We start from the raw sequence: 22,675 nt of genomic DNA on the forward strand, positions 1-22,675 counted from the left end.
TTTGTTATATGTGTGTGGAGTAAAAGGATTCTCCCCCATTGAGTTCATTAATGCAATATTTACCTATTTCTCAGTGAGAACATTTAAGTTCTACTCTCTTAGCAAATTTCAGTTATACAGTACGGTGTTGTCAACTACAGTCACCATGTTGTTATACAGAAGATCCTCAGACCTTATTCATCTTACAGAAATTTACTCGACTGTAGCTGTTTCATGGGATGTTCTAGTTCTAGAAACAACAAAGCACTTCCTGTTTGCTTTTAGGTGGAATCTCCAACTGATAAGGCAGGAAACTTCTTCTGCTCAAACCACTGGGAAGGGGAGAGTCTGAACACTCAGCTGTTCACACAGGCATCTCCTGTGGCAGACGTGCCAGTAAGTACACGCCCATGTATGAGATGTTGGGGCCTCACAGAATTCTGTGTGTGGCATGTGGGGCTCCTGTGGTTTCAGCACTCGGTAGTGCATCCTACTTCTAAATGTTCTCTCCCACACGATTACTTCCTTACGGTTATTAATGCTGAATATTAAGTGAGATTTTGTTTGTTTTGGAAAGAGATTCTGTTCCACTGCAGATTTGTTTATTATTTATTTTCTTATGATTTGAAGAGTCCTTGCCACTTGAAAAATCTGCTGCATGAGTATATATATATTTCCATGAAAACAATGCTAATTTTTACATTTTCTTTTAATTCACTTATTTGTCTTCTAAATGTAGTGCAGGTTTCCCCTACTATCTGAAAATACAGCCTCACTGTGAAACTTTTCATTGGCTAAAAAGGCATAAAGCAAAAAAAGGAATTACCTTAGGACATATCTTGATAACAGGTGCAAAAATTAAATTTAAAATTTAAAATAACAACCAAATGTAACAAAACAGAAACAGATTCACAGATAGAACAAACAAGTGGTTGCCAGGTGGGAGGGGGTCAGGGGAGGAGTGAGATGGGTGAAGGGGATTAAGAGATACAAACTACCAGTTATAAAAGAAATGTCACAGGGGTGTATGCATAGCACAGGAAATATAGTCAATGTTTTTTAATAACTGTGTATAAAGTATAATCTATAAAAATATTGACTCACCATGTTGTACACCTGAAAGTAATATGGTATTTTAAGTCAACTATACCTTAATAAAAAATGAATAAAAATAAATAAAGTGAGATAAAGCACAGATGCTCACACAGTTCAGAGCTATGGGGCTTGATGCTAAGATGCTGCGAATTGTGCCCGGGGAGGGAGCTCGGTGGCGCCACTCTAACTGCTCAGGGCATGTGCTGCCTCTAAAATGGCTGGCTGCAAAACAAAAGCAAAAGTCCTCTTCGGATTCCTCTCGGTTAGCAGTAACAGGTACTCATGTAAAAGCACAGCAGTGTGAAGTGAACTATCGAAGAGTGGAGGGTACTCGTACTTCCTCCTTGTAAAGTTGTCTCCTGTTTGGTTTTATGCTATTGTGCAGCGTAGCACTACTCATGGTGTCTGTAGTAAATGCCCTTCATTGTACCCAATACTGCATTGCTTTCGTCACCGCCATTTTCTTAATAGGCTTTATTTTTACAGCAGTTGTAGGCTCACAGCAAAGTTGAGCAGAAGGTACAGGGATTTCCCATATACCCCCTGCCCTCACGTATGCATAGCTGCCCCGTTATCAACATCCCCCACCAGAGGGGCACATTTGTCACAACTGATGAGCCTACATTGATACATCATCACCCCAAGTCCGTAGTTTACATGTGGATCCACTCTTAGGGTTGTATGTCCTATGAACTTGGGCAAATTTATAATGACTTGTATCCACCATTATAGTATTGTGCAGGGAGGTCTCACTGCCTTCAAGATCCTCTGTGTTCTGCCATTCATCCCTCCCTCCTCTCTAACTCCTGGCAACTACTGATCTTCCTCCTGTCATTGTGGTTTTGCCTTTTCCAGAATGTTATACAGTTGGAATCATACAGTAGGCAGCTTTTTCAGACTGGCTTCTTTCACTTAGTAATATGCTCTTAAATAGCTTCTGTGGCTTTTGGGGCTTGGTAGCTCTCTCTCTCTCTCTTTTTTTTTTTTAGTACTTAGCCATCATTTTCAAAGTTTATATTATGTGAATGGTTGCCCTTTTCTCTTATGGAGAATCAGAGCTAATAGCAATTGCTAATATTTATTCAGGATGTACTAAGCAGTGAGTAATATTCTAAGAACTTTAGATGCATTAACTCATCTAATCCTCACAAGCACCCTGCAAGGTTGCTAACATTATCATTTCCATTACACCAAGGGGGAAACCGAGGCACTGGGAGGCTTAGTCACTTGCCCAAGATTGGATGGCCTGTAAAGTGATGGTTCTGGGCTAGAACTTTCATCTAGTTCTCAATTCCAAACTCATCATTATACCATGCTACCATTAATCTGTAACTCTAAAATATTTCCATACCGATATATGAAATAAACAGTTCTCCCACCAGATCTTAGTAAATCTTTCATTTTTAAAAGCACGTATTTATTAATTCATTCAGCAAGTGTGTTTTGAGTGCCTACCTCATGTCTAGAACTGTATGAGACCCAAAGCTTTTTGTTTTAATGGTGTTTGCCACAGTGGGATTAGGGTTAGTACATAGTTGAGTCCTCCATTTAGCTCATTGGGAAGAGAATTTCTGGCAGATACCTGCATTTTTTTTCCTGCTAATGTGTGTCACCTCATAGTAATCTACTCTCTAACGCGTTAGAATTGTGTCTGCTCTCATACTATCCAACCTCATTTAAATTTCCAATCATTCTCTTTCCCTTCAGAATATTCTTACAAGTTCCGTTTTAATGACGCCAGTATCAGAAGATGAAGACAATGTTCTCAAAGCATTTACAGTACCTAAAAACAGGTCTCTGGCAAGTCCCTTGCAGGTAATTACTCTTCCAACATTGGTGTCTTAAAAATCATTCACTAAAAAAGTGTCTTAAAAAAACCTCCTCTTAGACATAGAGGAGTGATGCTTTTAAACAACTCCCAATGTCTTAAAAACTCCTTAAGTTCCTTGTTTCCACTCCTATGAGACGCACTGGAAATTTCTGTTAGAGCAGGTTCCCAAAGCATGATGAAGTGAGACACTTCTTACTGTGACTGAGACTAAGATCATTTATTACACTTGTGTTAATATCGCCTTCTTCTGCTTTTAATGATTTTATACAAAATTGTTATAGTTTACTTTTAGTTTCAAATTTTTCATGTTTTTCTGCTCCCTCACTAAACCATTCAAGCTCAGGCTCTGCTTGGATTTTAAATGGAATTTGAAATTAGGTAGCTGGAAAATAATTACAATATATTTGACTATCAGAGTGAGAAAGTCAACTGTCAGTGTTATGTGGCTAATCTGTAGTTGAACATCTGCTCTCAGGTTTTAATATCAAAAGAGATTTCCCTTTTTCTGAAGGAGGTGTATATTGATGAAATACAACAAATTCCAAATTAATCCTGAGCCAAATGTAAATAAGAATGCAAATTTGCTCCCCTAAATTATTTAAAGCAGTTCCCAACATTAAGTAGCATCAATACCCAGCCACCTGCTGAGGCCTTCCCTCCCTCCCCCACTGTGCTACACTGAGGGAAATGTGGAGAACCCAGATTCAGTAGTGGAAAGTCACGCTTGTCCTGTGAGGGGAAGGCACTGTAATAGGATGGGGTACTTTGAGAGAGTGTCCTGTTTCTGGAAGGGCTGTCCCATCTCTGCCGAAGGCCTTCTCTCTCCAAATTGTGAGAATCTTAAAACTTTCCCTTTTTAAGCACTTGTGATATTTAGCATTATTTTTAAGTAATACAAATACAGCTGGAAGGGCTGTAGGCACGCTTCGTCTCTTCATTCCATCCAGTTGCTTTCCCTGTGGCCTCTTTCTGATCTGACTGCTTTGATGGAAGTTGGCTGTTGACCGGAGTGTGCAGTAGGGAAAGTCATTCTTTGTGGGGAACCTGGAGTCATTTTTCAGTCAATCAGGTCTGGGAGGCATGTGAAGAAGGCTCAGAGTACTGCAAAGAATTGGAGATGAGGAAAAGAAGGAACGCTGCAGAACAGGGACACAGAAAGGGGGTTAGAAGGGTGTGAAGACAAAGGTCAGCCACTTCAAAGTTTTACCTGGAGCTGATCCTAGATCCGGGGGAGGCATTGTTTTTGTTTTCCTTTCCCTCTTCCTTACTAAATTACTTGGCCTAGGTTTCCAGAGCATAGAATTTGACTATTGCGATTAGTACATTAATTAAGATAAGCTAGGGCAAGTTTTGTGTGTATTTTATAACCTAGGCTGGGATCTGTCTTATATTTCTAGTAGGATAGAACAAGTGCATTCTAAGTTGCAAAATGCAGAATGTAAGTATGCTTGGGGACAGTTAACATTGTGTAAGTTGAAAACTTTCCTTAAAACCAAATCCTAAAAGCTTTTGGCCTAACCAAATAGTATTTAGCAAAACTCAAACCTAAACCTTTATGCAGATACAAAATGTATCGAGCTGAACATGGTATAGTTATCAAAAATATATAAAGTTGATAAGAATGTCAATATTTATTTAAAAAATCAGTTGTCTAATTTTTACCTTAAAGTTTTTAATGCTGTTGCATTAAAAACTCAGTATGAAACTTTATTATCAGCGTATTTATATTTTATTCGATGGAATATTACTTATCTTTGAAACTCAAGATTAAGTAGTAGCTCTATTTTTATTAATCTATGTTTTCTAGCATATCAATGAGTCATACTTGGCACTCTACAGATTCTAATATTATATATTGAGATTAAGCCATCTATGTACGTCACACAGTGAAGGTAACACTTGTCAGTTCCACTGAATAGTTGAGACCTACAAACTGATTTTGGAGTCAGTGCTTCTGTCTATAGTGTATGGTTTTGCTATGAATTTAGACCCCTCGAGTATATTTTAATAAACTGCTATAATAGATAACTAATTCATTTTAAGAAATACTCACTAAAGGAGTGATTGCATGTCATGGAAACCTAGCTTCTGATACCATAGAAATATGTGATTTCTAAAACTTTCAAATTTTTGTGATAATTATCAAAAAATACATCAAATGATTCTAAATATTTAAACATAGATTGTCTATATTTCATATGATCCTGACCTAACAATATTTATATAGGTTTTAAAGCAATTTGGTAATTTTGTTTGTTAAAAACATTATACTTTATCATATGTTTCCATTGATAAATCAATTTGACCTAATTAGGCAACCATCTCATGCAGGGTAGTGTCAAACACATTGTGCATTTGTTAAATGATCTGGCTGTTCAACTTAAGTACTTTATATAACCTAGAAGTTTCCTAATTTGTACTTACAATAAATCAAATATTAAATGGGATTTTATCCAATCTAAACCACCTCTTGTCATAGTGCATTTAGTTAAAACAACTAAGTATGATTTCTAAAATATTTTTAAATTATTTTATAAAATGTAAAATATCTATCACTTGTATAGTGCAGTTGTCTATCCATCCAACTGACTAAACAAGTTTACTTAGGTAAAAGAAAAGTTTATTGAAGACTACACTAACTGTGCAATTCTGTGTCCTGTCATTTCAATGTTAATCATCCCTGGCTTAATTGTGGCTTAAATTAAATACTACTTTAATAGCCACATTTTCTTCTTCTTTTCTTGGAAACAGCCATTTCCCCCAAGGTGCTCTGATTCTTTTAGAGGGAAATGGTGGGTAGAAACCAAAATCAAGGTGTTAAGTATGCCCATTTGTTATGCAGGTTGTCACTGAGAAGCAAAGAATTTTAATAATTCAGAACTATTCATATATCCCCTAGTCCATAAACTATAATGCTTAGAGGCTATGATAAGCCATTATGCTCAAATAAAGTTATATTTGTTTTTCAATTATTTATGCTTGACCTTTTTGAGAGGAATTTGCAGCAGCTGCATAATAGTATAATTGTTGGATTTCTTCTTGTGTTTAGTCGCCTTAATTTCAATTGTAAAAATAAACAGGGGCTCTTGTAATAAAAATGCTCTGAGACATTTTTAATATTTGTGTGTTTCATGTAGCTCAGAATGTGTGAGACTTTCACACTGGACCATAATGGTATTTTTCTCACATTGTGTGGCAGTAGAGAATGGAGCCTTGAAGCTTATAAAACAGTCACAAATGAGGTAATAGACGTTCAGCTTAGAAAGCTTTCAGTTTGGAGCAGGAAAGGCAGGTTCACTATGGAACACTACTGGATTCTGCTGTTTAAAGTTACCCTGAGAAAGCCCAAGGCAGGCAGACACACACACACACACACACACACACACACACACACACACCCTCCTTCAGCAAGGAAAGACCTGTTTTTCTCAGTTTGCTTTCAATTTACTTTAAATTTTGAAATAAATATATTATGCCAATAAACATTTCCTAAGGTAGACACTTTCATTCGTAGATCTGAAACTGTACTTAAATTATAAGCCTCTGAACTTCTGTATTTTCTCTTAAATTATAATTTCCTTTTATTCCTATTTAAAACCCAAATGTTAAAGAAGTGTTCATATGCTTTTTACTCACTCACTTTCCTCTTTTTTGTAACCACAGAATGACAGCCTTAAATTTTAATTTCCTGACTTGGCTTGTCCTGGCCTTACTTTTTTTTTTTAAAACAGTGAGTTTAATTTAAGTAAATTTCTCAAGTCATTAATAAACACATTTACACAGCATCGAGGAATCTTAAAATATTATTGCTAGCAACTGAAGCTCACTTTTTCAGTTCCATGTGCTTTGGATTGCTCCTGCCTTTATATGAATTGTTTATGAATTTTTCAAAAAAAATAGGGCAAGCCCTTTTTGCATGATCGGCATTGCTAGGGAGTGTAATAAGCTAGCATGCAGGCGGCAGGCACCAGGGTTCTAGCCTAGATTCCATCATTTCTAATTGCATGTCTTTAACTCATTAGCTTGCTCAGACCAAAATGCTCTCATCTAGAAACTGCGGACCCCCATACTATTTCCTGCATTGATCATACAAAGTTGCTGTGAAGATCAGATGGATATGACATGACTTTGAAAATGGCAGCGCACTTGCCCCTTGTACATTGGTGGGACCTATTTCTAGGCAAAGGGTGTTCACATTCCCTGTCCTTAGAAACACAGGCAAGGAGGACTTCCCAGCAGCCAGGTCCATTTGCACCGTGGAGTATTGTTTCCTCCAGCGTGTTCTTTCTGATCCCTTGTTCCACTCTTGCAGAACTGTGTCAGTGGGTCACTGAAAGAGATTGCTGATTCAACTGATTCCTGAAATAAAGGTAGTCAGATCTCTTTGGTGTTATGGAGATGAAACAACTGACTTACTGCTTTTCTCTGTTTTTCTGCTGCTTGTGTTGGCATGTCAACAGATGTGGAAACAAACTGTCTCCATGTGACACAGATCTTTCTGGGCAATTCCTAGTGCAGCGGGCTGTTGTTGACCTGCTCCCTTGGATACCTCTGTGTTCATTTGGTTCTCCCTTTGGGTCACTTTTTTCCACTTGCCCTGGCAAGATTTCACAAAGCTGTCAGTAATAGGTCAGTGACCTGCTTTCAACACATCTTATAAAATAAGCAAGTTTGCCATGTACAGCTTTTTGGGTGAACATGGAAAGGCTAAATGAGTGAGGAACGCAAGTTGAGCTCAAATTCAGAGTGCCCTACCCCAGAGGGTACAGGACGTGGATTTTTTTTGTTTGGTTGGGCTTAGTAAACACTGTGATATTGAGTCTTCCCTGGGCTTGCAGAGATAGAATTGCTTTAGAACAGCTTGGCACTTGTCTTAATCTTAACAGTTTAAAACTAATATGTAACTAAGGAAAGAACTATTCCTCCAAAAAATTGTGACACTGAGGCTATGCGATTAAAATTGTTAGAAAGTCTATCAATATGTAAGGTGAAACACTGAGGACAAAATCCAAATTTAGGAAGTCCATCCCAGTTAGCAACTGTCAGCTTACACTTCCGTGGGATGTGGAGGCACTGCTGGATGGTACAACCTTAAATCACCATCTGGACCTTTGATCCACTACAGCTTAAGGCTCTTTTCTATGAAAAGTTAGCAGCCCCAGAGTTCGGAGCTTTTAATTGTCTTGTGCAAACATAGGGAAGCATTTATATGTAGAAAAAGTTTGGTAACCATTAACTTTACCTTAGGGACACTTCATCTCAGGTTCTTTCTTGACTTTCAAAATATAGCTAAAGATTTCTACGTTATCTCTCATAACTAATGCATTTTAAAAGATGCCCCTTTGGAAAGGAATTCTGACTTTTAAAGTGATAGTCCAGAGTAAGTATTTTCTTCAGATGGGTGAAATAGAATAATCAGATTATTCTTAGTCTTTTGGACACCATTTATATCTGCTTACTGTTTTTAAAAAAAGAAACAACAGAAAAACATAATACCATTTCGTGTTTCTTTGGTTTTACAAAATCATTTTTTATAACTTATGCAAGTTCTGTTGAGGCCTGTGAATTGTAAAGCACATACCTGCCAAAGCTTTTGACATCAGCAGCTATTGTGTGAAGCTGCTCTATGAATATAACAACAATAGTGGTTCTTGTTCAGCATGATGAGGGAGAAAAAAACCCATTCATATTCTAAGCGAAAATGTGAAAATAATCTAATTCTGACAGAAAACCACCTGTGGACATGGTCTTGTCTCATTTTCTTTCTTCTGTCTTCTACAAAGGATCTGTGTATTTATTTAAAGTGCTTCAGCAGGATATCCCAGTTAAAGCTCTGACAGTCTGTTTATAGTTCACTTCTGCCCAGGGGCAATTAAAGGTACATTACGGGATAAGGAAGATGACTGGCGGGCAGGAGGAAGAGGATGTGCGGGCGGATTATTAATGTTGAAATGAATAGGGGGTAGAGTGACATGTCTGCAACAGCACCCTGGGTTAGTAATTTAACAAGAATTCCTGTGCAGAAATCCGTAATTCTTATCAATTCTTTTGTGTAAGTGAAAGTAACGTTTAAGGAGAGAGAATAAGGAGGATGCACAAGGATCATATATGACAGCATTAAAACATATTCTTCTAGCACAAAGACATGTAATCCCCTTTGTCAAAACTATTCCATCTGCATGGAAAGTTGGCCTGGGGCCCCAGGGCTTCAGGGTAAGGTGGGAGAAGGAAATAGCAAAAGAGGAGGCAGCTGCCATTTTGGCTGGTAGACCTCAGCATCCTTTCTTTTCTTACCTGGGTACCTGACCTGCTGCTCTTCCTGTACTTTCATGAAGTAGGTGTGTGTCTGCTCTGACCAGTTTTCCCATTCATGGCCATAAGAAGTGCTTGCTCTCCCCCTTCACGGTACAGGAAAGGAGCCACCCACTCATGCTCGCCTTTCTGTTCAGCATTCAGTGGTTCTTGCACACAGTGGCTCCTGTGTCCTGGTGTCTGTCTATGCTGGGAGGTGAATTCAGGTGTTCCAGGTCGTCTTGCCCTTCTAGACTCTGAGCTGCAGGGCTTATCTGCCCCTGAAATGCTCTGCTTTCTGGACTTAAGATATTTCAATTTGTTTTATTGCTTCATAAATTTCATTTCAAGTTAGGAGAAGCTGACTGTTTTAAACTTTTTTTTTTCCAAAATAGTAGTTCAAAATATATGGTATGTTCTTTATATTGACCTGTTTTAAATATCTGGTTCTGGAAGAACTGCCAAACATGAGTAAAGTGATGAGCCATCTGGGAGCTCCAACAAGAGCACAGTCAAAGTTCAAGTGGAAAATCAATTAAGCTGATAATTCTCCTGAACAGACATTGGGATTCTGAATTAACTCAAGTCCTGTATTGCCAAGGATCAGAGCTTTTTACCAGAGGCATTGTCAAAGCAAGCATAAGATTCTTTGAAGATAGTTTTTAAAACACTTAATTTAAACATTTAGAAAATTAATTCTATAGTAATTGAAGCTCAGCTAAGCAGAAAAATTCTTAACCAGAGAAAGACAGAAACAATCCTTCCTTCCTTCCTCCTCGCTTTCATCTCCATTCTCACTTTCCCCTCATCTATTTCTTTCTGTTCTTTCAAAATATGTATTTTTGGGTTTCATGTGTAGCTTTCTGTAATTTTATGTTACATATAAGATATTAGTATATTAAGATATTTCATCTTGTGTCGTCTTCAGTCACTTGCTTTTAGGATCCATGCACTGTGTTCTAAGTCTAAGCACATCGTTGGTTCTAAGCCCTGCATGGTACTCATGGTGGACAAGCCACCAACTTTTAACTGTTCACTCTCAAATGCTAGGTATTACATGTCACATTGTTATATGTCAGTCACATTGTTACTTTGTGTCACACTGTCATATTGTTCTCTATGTGTCTCTGCAAACACAAGCTCTGTACATTTTATTTGTTAATTGGGTTTCTTGTGTCAATTTGGTGTTTTGGTGCTGCATTCAAAAATTTTAGCAATAATGTGTAAGCAATCAACTAAAATACAGGATTTGGGTGGACAGATATACACCAGAGAAATACGCATATTTAAGCCACTTCCTTCAACCTAGAGAAACGTCATTTATTCAGAACTGTATTAAAGAATGCTTTAACTACCCTGGTGATTTTATTTAGGAAAACATTAAATGTGACTCAGTAGTAGAAGTCGGCCCCCTTTCATCTCTGTCCTGTTATTTTGTGATTCACAGTTCCAGGAAAACATGATAACCCATCTTGCTTATGTAGTATCAAGCCTCTGAGCCTGGAGAGTAAATGTGTGTAAACTTGGATGGTGCCTTTTGCGTCGGTGGTCAGATGCACAACAGATTAGGCAGAAACTGAGAAATCTAGTCCTATGAAAGCTGACAAGCTAGAAACATGGTGCTATAAGCCTTATGTCACTGAAACTTTGTTCCAGACCCTAGGCGGGGAAGCCCCGTCACCATTCAAATAATACATCCATTCGGAATGATCTTACCTCTTTGCTAAAAAGTCTGATGACTGTGACAGCTCATCTAAATGCTTCTTCCTGCATTCCAAGGCCCTGCTGACCTCACCCCACCATTTCCCACTGATAAGAACTCTGATGGAAGCGGCAGCTTACACTTAATGGAGTCTGGATTCACATTCCTGCTTCAGCACTTCCCGGCTGGGTGGCTTTAAGGATGTTGCCTAAGTTCTCTCATTCTTTAAAATTGCTTGCTCTGTGAAACAGGTGCAATGAGCCATACCTATGCCACAGGTGTTTTGTGCGAGAATTAAGTGAGATGATATGTGTAGAATACTTAGAAGCATGGGTGGTGCAGAGTAAGCATTTGTTAAATGTTGTCATTTAATCCACACTGCATCCCTTCCTCTCTGTCTCCCAGTCCTCCCACAAGCAGCGAACAAACTAGCTTCCGACTCTTTCATGCTATTTCTCTACCTGAGTGACCCACCCTCTTTAGCACGTGTCTATCTAGGTCTTGCCTATTTCCCCAGAGCATTGCCCTGGCTATTCCTCGGTGTCCTATCGCCTCCTTATCTGGCCATGGCATCACAAACCTTCCACACTGCCAGTCATTACTTTACCTGTTTCACATGTGTTCACTTTGTCTCCTAAAGGACATTGGAGTCTCTAAAGAGTAGAGGCTTTCCGTTTCTTATTCTTTTGTCTCAGGGGGGATCAGAATCCCTCTTAGATGTCAATATTAGGAATAGTTGTGCTTTTTATAAACACCAGTTTAGTTTTGAGCTTATGGACCCCGAATCATGTCTGCTTGTGTTTCTGTTTCCCTCTTTGCACTGACTGCTAGAGAGCTCAGAGCCAAGCTTGAGGTTGACACCTAGCTGCTGTTTGCAAGTTCATGGCAAGTGTTTTGAATTCAAATCTCACCTCATCTTTATATTATTTTGCCACATTCTCTGTGACCCTGCCTTGTCCACCTTTTTAAATTTGTATGCACCTCAAATGGTTTGGGGAACGAAATAGGGTTCAAAATAGTATGTATTTTGGTTGGCAGCAACATAGAGGGAAGGCAGGAGCGGAGCTGGGCAGGAGACAAAGGTTCGAAACTACCCCACTACTTACCCGTAGAGCGGCCTTGGGCAAGCTGTCTGCACTCCCGTGTCCATTTCTTGCCAGTTAAAGAGAGAATGAACCTCCCTCCCAGGTGGTTGTGCTGTGTCAGTGAGATCACGTGTCAAACCCCAGAGGTGGATCCGGATGCTACCCGTATTAGCTCCATCTTCTCTCTTCCAGTGTATCTTTAAAAAGTTTACTCTCTGAGTAAACAGCTATTTCTAAATTAATCGATATTTTAATTGATATTTTAAAATATATACTATGTTTAGTTGGTGTTGATCAATTCCAGCTCCTACAGGGCTTCACTGGGGCGGCTCAAGCACTCACCAGTTTGCTTAATGAGTAAACGCCCACAGCTCACAGGATTATGCTCACTCCTGCGTCCAGCTTGGTAAAACCCTGTGATAGAAGGCATCAAGTATGAAGATGCAGCTGTAGCTTATCATCCTGTTTGGAGTGGGTTTTCTCTCTGAGTGATAAACGACTTCTGATCATTAATATCACTTGAGAATGCTGGGTTCCTGGCTGTCAGAGAGCGAAGATGTTATCTGACCGAGGCTCCCCTGTGTCTACTACTTGCTCTCTGGAGGTCAGCACTTTTCCTGCTGGCCCTGCTGGGACGGGGGGGTCCCTTTGCGGGTTAACCATGTGCTTCGCGGTCTTGACCTTGCCCTCGCTCTTTCTTCCCCTTAGCCTTGTAGCGGAGCCTGGGAAGCTGCATCCTGTGGAAAGACAGACGATCAGATGACGGCTTCCGGCCAGGCTCGGAAGTACGGGAACGCCTTCTCAGCCCGGACTCTGGTGATGTGAGGCGTTCCCAGACAAGCATTATGGTTTTCAGAACACTTCACGTTGACTTGGGATATATCGTTCCTCTACATGAAACTTTTCATGAGTGGGAGAAGAGCCTATTTTTGTTGTGGTACAACAGTTGAGAGCAGCACCAAGTGCGTTTTAGGCGGATGAAATCATCTCCGATTTCACTCAACTAAAAGGATTTTTTTAAATAAATAAATAACAGTCTTACCTAAATTATTAGGTAACGAGTTGTAGTCAGTTGTTAATATCTTGATGCAGATTGTTTTTAAACATAAAATGATTTATCTGTATTTTAGAAGATCCAACAGACCAGTATTTTTTCCTGTGATGAAGTTTTTGAAATTTTACACACACAAAAAAGGTACTCCAACATTTCACTTTTCTCAACCACTAAACACAATGCATTACTATAAATGTTGGCTTAATACCATAGAATAATAAATCAATATTGTAAATGTTCATTTATGGCTAATAACATTGGAGGTACATTTATTGTACTTAACCATTTTATGAGGGTTTTTTTGTTAGCTTGCTTTAAAAATTATTACTGTATGAAATAGTTTTATAAAAAAATTATATTTTTATTCAGTAATTTAATTTTGTAAATGCCAAATGAAAAAAAAAATGTGTTTTGCTGCTATGGTCTTAGCCTGTAGACATGCTGCTAGTACCAGAGGGGCAGTAGAGCTTGGGACGGAACGACAAGAAACTTGGTGTTAGGTAATTGACTATGCACTAGTATTTCAAACTTTTTTATTTTTTATATATATATATACTTTTTTTTCCTTTTGTAATACATTGGAAAACTTATTTGGGAGATTTTTTTTGCATTCGTTGTTGTTCTTTGTTTTATTTTTTGTAATTGTTGGTTTATAAGAGCATGCATTGCACTTCTTTTATTTTGGGAGATCTGTGTTGTCGATGTCCTATGTTTTGTTTTGAGTTCAGCCTGACTGTTCTTTAATTCAGGGGTTATGTGTTTAATCAGCATTCCTTGTGGTCTCTAAGTGTATGGTCTTAGAACTGCCACACAGAACCTGTGTTTGCAGCTGGGGTCGAGAGATGGGAGTCCATAGCCAGTTGCTGCCTTAAGAACTTTTGGTGCAAGATGGCCGGCACTGAACTTTTGATATGACAGTGTACTTACTGCCTTGTAGTGAAATAAAGCTGTGCCCTTATTTTACTTACTTTTGACTTCTGTCTTACTTTTGGTTATGGATGATAGTTATACTTCTAAGAAAATGGACTGAGCATTTTCCTCTGTTAATAATTTGTATACCATCTGAACTTCACTTGAAGAAGCCAAGAATTACAACTTGGGAGAAAGAAGAACAAGCAAACCAAGTTCAGAAGTTCACAAAATAATCAGTCACGTGCAGGACGACAGCTGGGAGGAATCTTCTAGCATCTATCAGTCAGGGTTCCCGCAGCGTTTGAATCAGGATACTGCGAGGACAGTTCATATACAAGGGTACTGATGCTGCATACGTGGGTGACGGTAGGAGGACCACGAGGGTCGTGCACGCACATGGATACAGGTCTGAAGGACACTGTTACGTGTAGGGCGAGAGTCATGGAAAACAGGAGTCCCTGAGAGGAACAGGGACCTTTGGAATACTCACAGGAAGAGAGCCAAGGGTAATCCCTAACTTTATATCCCTTACTTTTCCCATCTCAGCCAAGGGTCCCCTTGGCAGAACCAACCAGAAAATAGAAGGCACAGTAGCACCTGGATGTAAGGCCGCTGGTTAGCCCCCTAGGGCAGAGCCGGAGGGTAGTTTTCTGTTGAGGTAAGAACAGGGTGTCCCAGTCGAGTCATCCATTCAGTCCAACGCCCTGTCTTACGGATGACCTCTCGCTGGCTTCCATCGTTCAGCTCAGTGTTCTTTTCACTGTGCTACAATATCCTTTCACACAGGTTCCTTATAATTTCCTTTAGTCACTCCTTTCCAACTCAGACATTGAACTCTCATATGCACAATGCACTTCCTAGAGCCAAGGATTTGTTGCCTCTAGTCACTAGTCTTCAAGACTGTTCAATGTTCTTTGATTGTATTTCTAATAAATGATAACACATCATCCCAGTATTAGGAATCTTTTTATAGGCATGAACCCTCAGAGTGTTTTCCAGGGGCTGACTCCATCCCTTACTAGCAGCTTGAACTTGGACAAGTCACTGACCTCTCTGAGTCGTTTTTTCTCCATCTGTGAAATGAGTTCATTCCTACAATGAACTCTTGCTACATAATGTACTTTACAAATGTTTGTTATTACATATGCTTTCCATAATTAAGTGACACATGCTGTGTAGTGTGTCATATGTTCATCTGGTCAATAATGTGCCTTGCTTATTGCAGAGTTAAACTTAGGAGTCATATTATATCTATTAAATTAATGGCAAGAGTGAACTCAGCATTATACAGAACTGAAATAAATATTTACTTTTGTAACAATACATAACCCAATAACTAAAAACTAGAAACCCAAAAAAAAAGAAGTATTAATTTCAGTTTTTATATACAAATACCCATTTGTAACATAATGTAACACTCCTTTCATGAGCATCTCTAAAATTTTTATCTGTCCTGGACATTTTCTTTAATCCTCCTGCTCTCTACAGCAGAGATTCAGGTAGAAAAATAAATGTAAACAGTGTTACTTACTATCCAAAGAACAGGTGTCCTTTTGAGTTACTCTGTATAAAGTTTGCGACCACAAGTGCATATCTGGAGAACAGGAGAGACACTGAGAACACCTTGAACTGTCTCCCAGCCATTAATGGGATTGATAATCCAAGATGAGTAAAATATTCAAAGAACTTCTTTGTTTCTTTAGAAATGATGCAATATTAGAACTGAAAAGGACCTTTGACATCATAAGGCGCTTCCAATAAGGGGCTCACCACATTGCTTCACTGAAAGAAAACCAGTTTTGGAGCCCAAACAGTCTTGGTTTAAATTCAAACTCTGCCCTTTATCAGCTCTGTGACTTTGTAAGACTTATTGAGTCTCCATAAACCTCATTTTACTTTTATTTCTATTGGATATAAAAATACATCTCAAGGATGGGTATTGTGAAGATCATGTGAGATGGGATACGCGTTCTTGCACCTTTATAGAATGTCGCAGTGCCGATCCATAAGGTAGGTCACCGTAACACCTGTGGGCAAGGAAAAGCACGTGTGTTCCCTAGCAATGTGGAAGTGACTACAAGTGAGACCCACGCACCTGATTGGATGTTAAACCTATTCGTTGTATTAAAACTAAAGTTAAATCTAAATTATATCTTTTCAAAATATTCCTAATCATTCAAAATATTCCTAAACGTATTTAAATATATGTTTCTCCTTCTTGTGCAAATGTATGTGGGAAATACGGGGTATAGTTTCTTTAAATGTATGGGTTTCTAATTCAAAACAGAAAACTACCTGGTAGATAAAACGTGATGTGCAGATCTGTGACTTGGACCTTAAAATACTAACAAGTTTGTTATTTATTTTTCTCCCTTCAATTTGCTATTACAAAATAAAGTCTTCCTTATTCACCATTTTTAGAGGATAGAGTTGGAAAGGAAGGCAGCTAAAAGGCAAACCTCTTTTGAGAAATGAAGTGAACTTATACACAACCATACATAGTCACTGGGAAATACAGCAGGGGAAGCTGAATTATAAATCTTAGGGAAATTGTTAGTGTTTTGGTCATTAATAGGTAAGAATTCTTTTTAATTAACATTCAGCACAAACGTTCTTGATGCTAATGTGGAAATTGGAGAGACTGATACTTGCTTTACGGGCCACATTTTTCTTATTCAAGTAGCATGTGTTCAGTTCCTATTGTGGGCCAAGCGCTGTGTCTGAAGTAGGGGTTAGAACTCAGAACAACACAGAAAATGCCTGCCTTCTGTGAGCTTGTGTTCTGATGGGAGCTACCGCTGAGTGAGTGGATGATTACAGTAGGTTCATAACAGGGGTAACAGAGACACTGGAGACCTAGATCTGGAGGAGCCACACAGGTTTCCACAGAAGAGGCTAGCAGGACTGAAAGACAAAGCTACAGAGGAGGCAGCGGGGTGAGGGTAGCATCTGAAGTTTCCTGGAGAAAAACATCAGAATATATTGATTTGTCTTTAAAGCCATGATGACAAACTGCAAATGGGCATTTAAGCAATGCTACTGCAGGTATCTACCTTTTCCCTTGCTCTGGACAACGGTTTCACACCACTTCCTCTCAGACCTCTTCACCCCATCTCCATCCAATTCCCAGCTGAGAACCTTGCCTCGGACATCAATGAGAAAATAGAAACATTCACCTTCCCGCACCAAAGCCATCCTTGCATTCCCAGTTGTTAGCATGGATGAATGCTCTCAGCTGCAACCAAAGGCCAGCCCTTCTTTTTGTTCTTTGTAATCTATTTCCTAGTCTCCTCCAGACCTCATCCTGTAGGTACTACCTTTCTCCTATATTGTAGTGTCTTCCTCTCTTCTGAATCATTCTTCTCATATTAACATGGGGTGCGTCTCCCAGCAATAGAAAATCACACCCTCCTTATCCAGTTGCCACCCTCATACAGCCCCATTTATCTGCTCCTCTTCTCAACCAAGCTGCTTAAGGGAACTTCTATGGTTATGGTCACATTTCCTCTTGTTGCCTCCTCCCGAAGCCGTCACTGGACGAACTTTCATGGCCCCTACTTCACCAAGCTTTCCTTCATCACTGTCACCAGTGGCCTCCATGTTGCCCAATCCAGCGGTCACCTCCTCAGCCTCATCTTAATTCACCCATTGGCAGCCTTCAACAGGATTGACACTCTCACTTTCTTAAACCACTTTCCTCTCTCGGCTCCAGGGTACCACTCTTTTGGTTTTGTTTCTTTTTACTGGTTTCCTCTGCTTGCTACTCCTCCTCCCCTTGCCCTTGAAGTGGCCCTTCCACTTTCTTTCTGCATTACTCTTTCCAAGGGGTTTCATTACTGCTGTTGCTTTAAATACCATCTCTATCTTCAGCTCTAACCCCTCTGGAATTCCAGACTCCTGTATCCTATTCCAGGTTAACATCCCCTGCTACCCCCATAAACATCTTTAATTTAGTATGAACAAAACAAAGGTCATAGTCACTCAATGCTTCTATTTTTCTCATTTGTAGTAATTAGCCCTAATTTTTAAATTGATTTCTTTATTTCTCAAGCCAAAAATTTGTGTCATCCTTGACTTTTCTCTTTACTTTGTAAGTCCTCTTATACCCAAGTGTTCAAAAGGACCTGAGTACTCTATCTTGAAAATATATCTTAAACTTGTCCACTTTTCTTCATTGTCAGTAATGATATTATAAGTAATAACACAGTATGTGTTAAGTGCTCACTACATGCTGGGGAAGAAAGGAGAGGAGGGAAGGTGCCGGGCAGAGAGAATAATAATGGTGAGATCTGAGAGGTCAGAATGAGGAGAAGCCAAAAGGGAAACCTGGGGGAACGGGAAAGACATGGGGCTGGAGAGGGAAGTTGTATAAATATTCTTAAGGAGTTTGAACTTTGTCCTTAGAGATATGGGGAGTCATTGAATGGCTTTAGTCAGGGAAATAAAATGATTAATTTATACCGGATTTATAGAAATAATTCTGTTCAAATCCCTTTTTCCCGAGTATAAACTTAAACCTCAGGTTAGCAGGGCCAAATGATCGCAGCAAGTCTGAATTTTATACCCAGTTAATTGGATTTTACAGAGTACATTTCCTACTGCTTCTTAATTTCAAAAGAATGTGCTTTAGTCCAAGAAAGTTTTATTGAAAAATATCCTTTGATCTGAAGTTTATGACACCTGTTTTCATATATTATCATATACAGAGTATTTTATCATGTATAGAGTAATTAGTACAGAAAGAATTGTTTACATAAAACACTTTTCTCCTGTAAGAGTAAAATGTTTTCAAACAATAACCAGTAATTTATCTAAAATCTTCCTTGTTTTCAAACACTAAATCTTTAATTGACTTTTAAAAATATGGTATAATCCTTTATTTGCCTGATATTTTACCCATTAAGGGATCCTGCCAATATTTGCTCTTGAAGGTGTCTTCAGCTTTCTTTGATATTTACTTTATTACACTCTTTAATCTAGAAGACATTCTCATAGTCCAGCTGTTTTCAGATTTGGGGGGCATAAGAAACACATTAAGAACTTGTTTAAAATGAAAATTCTTGACCTCACCCTCAGGGATTCTGATTCATAAGTCAGGCTAGACCTAGGAATATTTCAGCAAGCTTCTAGGTGATTCTAATGCAGGTGGCCTGAGGGGATCACACTAAAAACCCTGCCTTAGGAAAAACATTTTAGTCCCCCAACCCTGTGCTTTTCTTCTAACACTTCCTATAGCTTTCAATTCCAGTTGAGCTTATAATTCTTTTATTTTTTTTTTATTGAAGTATAGTTGATTTACAATGTTGTGTTAGTTTCTGGTGAACAGCAAAATAATTCAGTTTCATATATATATATATACACATATAAACATATATTCATATATATGTATGCATATTCATATATATATTCTTTTTCATTGAATACAGTTCTCTGTGCTATAGAGTAGGACCTTGTGGTTTATCTACTTTATATATGTAATATGTATCTGTAGAGCCCATAATTCTTCATTAAAATGCCCACTAATCTATAGAATATTTGAAAAATACTAAGCCAATAACTATAAATAGAATTTTTTAAATTCAGAGAATTACTATATTACAGATATTGCTAATTAAGGATAACCTTGGCCTTCAGATCCATCTTGTTTGATTTTTGCAGTATGTGGGGAAGTGTAGTTCTACACACAGTACATTTGAATCTTTCTACTAATATAGTTCTCTTGCACACGATCTATCAAAAGGGATTTTATAGCTCAAGAAGTTTAGCACATTAACAAAACAAAACAACACTGTTTTAGTCCAAAAGCCCCTGGGTCTAAACCAGTCTCTAATCAATTTGCCAAAAACCCTTGTTCAGGTCACTTTACATCTCTGTGTTTTGGGATTTCTATTTAAATACAGAAAGTATTTAATCCTGTAAATAGTTATGAAACACATGAAGGTCCCCAGATCAAAGACAAATAAAATTTGAAGAGCGCTTCAATATGCCAAAGACATTGAAACACTTAGGGTAGAATTGTGAGGTTTTCCTGCTAGAAAACATCCTCTGAAATGAATTTGAAAGTTAATAAATCACCCTTAGCCTGTGTTTGGTGGCAAATGTTAAGGCTAGAGCTAGGATTTGTCTTCATTCACTCACTTTTCTAAAGAATGCAAATTCTTACTTCTAGCATCTAATGATGGAAAGACTTCTCTACCTTCTCTTCCTTGGTCGGTTTCCGAGTCAGCCAGTGTAAGCAGTCTCCAAGTGTCCAGCCTGAAGCACACTGGAAAGATGGTCATTGGGTAGAGCAGTAGCCATTGGCTTTACTTAGATCACCCCAAATCCATTCTCTTCCCCTATTTCAAATATGCCAAAATGAAAAGACATTAGAAACATGTATTCTGGTTAAACATAGTGCATTGAAGATATGAATTAATGACATACTATCAAGAAATTCTACCAAATGACAATGAAGGCAGAAATGAGGGGCATAAGTGTACAAGTCAAAGAGAATAGAAAACAACAGGTAAGAGATATTTGCGAAGGATCTAAGTCACTTATTGAACAAATATTCATAGAACACTTTTTATGCAAGGTAAAATTCAACACCATACATAATTTGATATACACAATTTTCAAATTACTGGCAGGGCAATATGGTCTTAGATACCCCAAAAAGTAATGGTCTGTTCAGATTTTTTTCTAAATCTTAATAAACATAACCATAAGCATATTTCTCTAAATCCAAAATGTCCTTTATCATGTTTTAACATTTTTACATCAGGATGTGTCTTTTTAGCGTAGTCTGAGTTTTTCTTTCTTTGAAAATTGCTATTAAATACATAAGGCCAAATAATTGGTGAATCTATAAAATAAATAAAGAGCTTGGAATTCTTAGAAAGCAGGAATTTCAGAAAACACTTCCTAGCTTTTTATTAGTAATGAAGCAACAAGTGTTCAGGTCCCCCATCAATGTCGTTCACTTTCCTAGCCACATCAGAGCCACATGCCTATGGTTCATGGCTTGCTACTGTCTAAACCACTCTAGGGTTAATCTCTAGCATCTAATCCAATGTCCAACATGGGGTAGGTGCTCAATAAATGTATGGAAAATCCATGAAAGAATATGAGTTAGCATCCTGCACGGTCTTTCCTCTGCTCAATTGGTGTGACTATGGTCAACCACTTCACCTCTTTGAGTCTGTTTGCTCGCTACAGAATGAGTTCGGATAAGCTCAGCTAGAGACTCCTTCCAGCTTTAACCATCTTTGAGAAGGAGAAGTCATTAAAATACAGCAAATGGGAAACTACAATGATTTTAGAGGATTTATTTGACATGTGTACTGCTCATGAAGGTAATGCATCTGATAACTTTTATGGGCTGAGTTATGCCCGCTCCCCAACCCCTAATTAATGAGTTGAAGTTCTAACCCCCAGTACCTCAAAATGTGACTGTATTTGGAAGTAGGACCGTTAAAGGGGTAATAGGGTTAAGTGAGTTCATACCAGTAGACCCTAATCCAATATGACTGGTGTCCTTATATGAAGAGGAAATTAGGATACAGACACATACACACACAATGACCATGTGAAGACACGGGAAGAACATGGCCATCTACAAGTCAAGGAGAAAGGTCTTAGAAGAAATCAACCCTGCCAACATCCGCATCTCAGACTTCCAGCCTCAAGAACTATGAAAGAATACATTTCTGCTCTTTAAGACAATCAGCCTGTGGTACTTTGTTACGGTAGCCCTAGCAAACTAATCCAATAACATTTGCAAAACATAAATTGTGTAAGAAGGGGAAAGGAATTTCCACACTCTGAGACTCCTTCCATCTCTGTTCCCAAGTCTCACAAATTCTGCTTAAATGGGAGTCCTTCTGTTCTAAGGAACTCAACAATACTCCGCTATATCACTTGAAAGCTACTTGACATATAGAAGTTTTCTGTGCATCTTATAGCTCATTTGTTTAACTTTACTTAAGTCAACTGGCTAGCTGTTTCATCATGCAAAAGTCTTAGACAACTTATATCTACTCTCTAGCACACTTATGGAAAATTCATACCATAGAACAGAGGTTGGCAAATTATGGCCCTTGGCCAAATCTGCCTGTACAGTTTGATAGGAACACAGCCATACCCTTTCATTTACACATTGTCTGTGGCTTGTTCCCCACAATAATGCCAGGGTTGAGTAGTTGCAAGAGACACCATGTGACCTGCAAAGCCTAAAATATTTATCATTAGGCCCTTTGCAGAAAGCTTGTGACCTCAGCTCTTGAGGACAAGTAATCAAAAATCACACTAGTAGTTCTATTATTAGCAGAGAAGATAATGGTTTCTGCTTCAGTTAAACAGGTTGAGCTTATTATTCTTTCTTCAGTTCCTGAGCCCTTTTGTTGGCAATCTGCCATGACTGCTTTTCTGGGGGAGTTGAGAACATCTAGTAGGTTAAACCCTATATCACTGCCAACATTTGACAGGGTTTGAGTGACAAATATGGCAACTTCATGCGATTCAACGGCATACTTCAGCCTCCTTCAGCGTGCTCAATTTTGATTCTGATTTCCCTTGGTAGTCTTCCAAGCATCTCAGTGATTCTCAGTCTTGGCTACATATTAGAATCACCTGGAGAGCTTTTAAAATATGAATGCCCAGGCCACTTGCAGAACTTATTGAAGCCGAACTTCTAGGAGAGGAGCCTGGCATTTGGTATTTTGGGGAAACATACCAGGTGATTC

At 38.6% G+C, this 22,675-nt stretch overlaps 2 protein-coding genes across 6 annotated transcripts in view; one reads left to right on the top strand and one right to left on the bottom strand.

Annotated features, from left to right (window-relative positions):
* The window catches only part of MYB (MYB proto-oncogene, transcription factor), a 32,970-nt gene extending 18,966 nt beyond the window's left edge, over nt 1-14,004 (top strand). For both annotated transcript variants that reach the window (XM_072965907.1, XM_072965908.1), the window contains 3 exons: nt 265-375; nt 2,782-2,889; nt 12,692-14,004. In XM_072965907.1, the coding sequence (XP_072822008.1) occupies nt 265-375; nt 2,782-2,889; nt 12,692-12,808 (336 nt within the window). In that variant the 3' untranslated portion in view covers nt 12,809-14,004. The remainder of the gene's footprint in view (nt 1-264; nt 376-2,781; nt 2,890-12,691) is intronic.
* Nucleotides 1-22,675, bottom strand: part of AHI1 (Abelson helper integration site 1) — a 248,433-nt gene that overhangs the window by 7,308 nt on the left and 218,450 nt on the right. For 3 of the 4 annotated variants that reach the window (XR_012075023.1, XR_012075020.1, XR_012075019.1), the window contains 2 exons: nt 20,146-20,287; nt 1,184-1,296 (listed from right to left, as the gene is read on the bottom strand). The gene's annotated coding sequence lies outside the window, so the exon portion shown is untranslated. The remainder of the gene's footprint in view (nt 1-1,183; nt 1,297-20,145; nt 20,288-22,675) is intronic. The other variant, XR_012075021.1, reaches the window with a different exon arrangement.

This window comes from Vicugna pacos, chromosome 8, assembly GCF_048564905.1.
Source record: "Vicugna pacos chromosome 8, VicPac4, whole genome shotgun sequence".
NCBI classification, from domain to species: Eukaryota; Metazoa; Chordata; class Mammalia; order Artiodactyla; family Camelidae; genus Vicugna; species Vicugna pacos.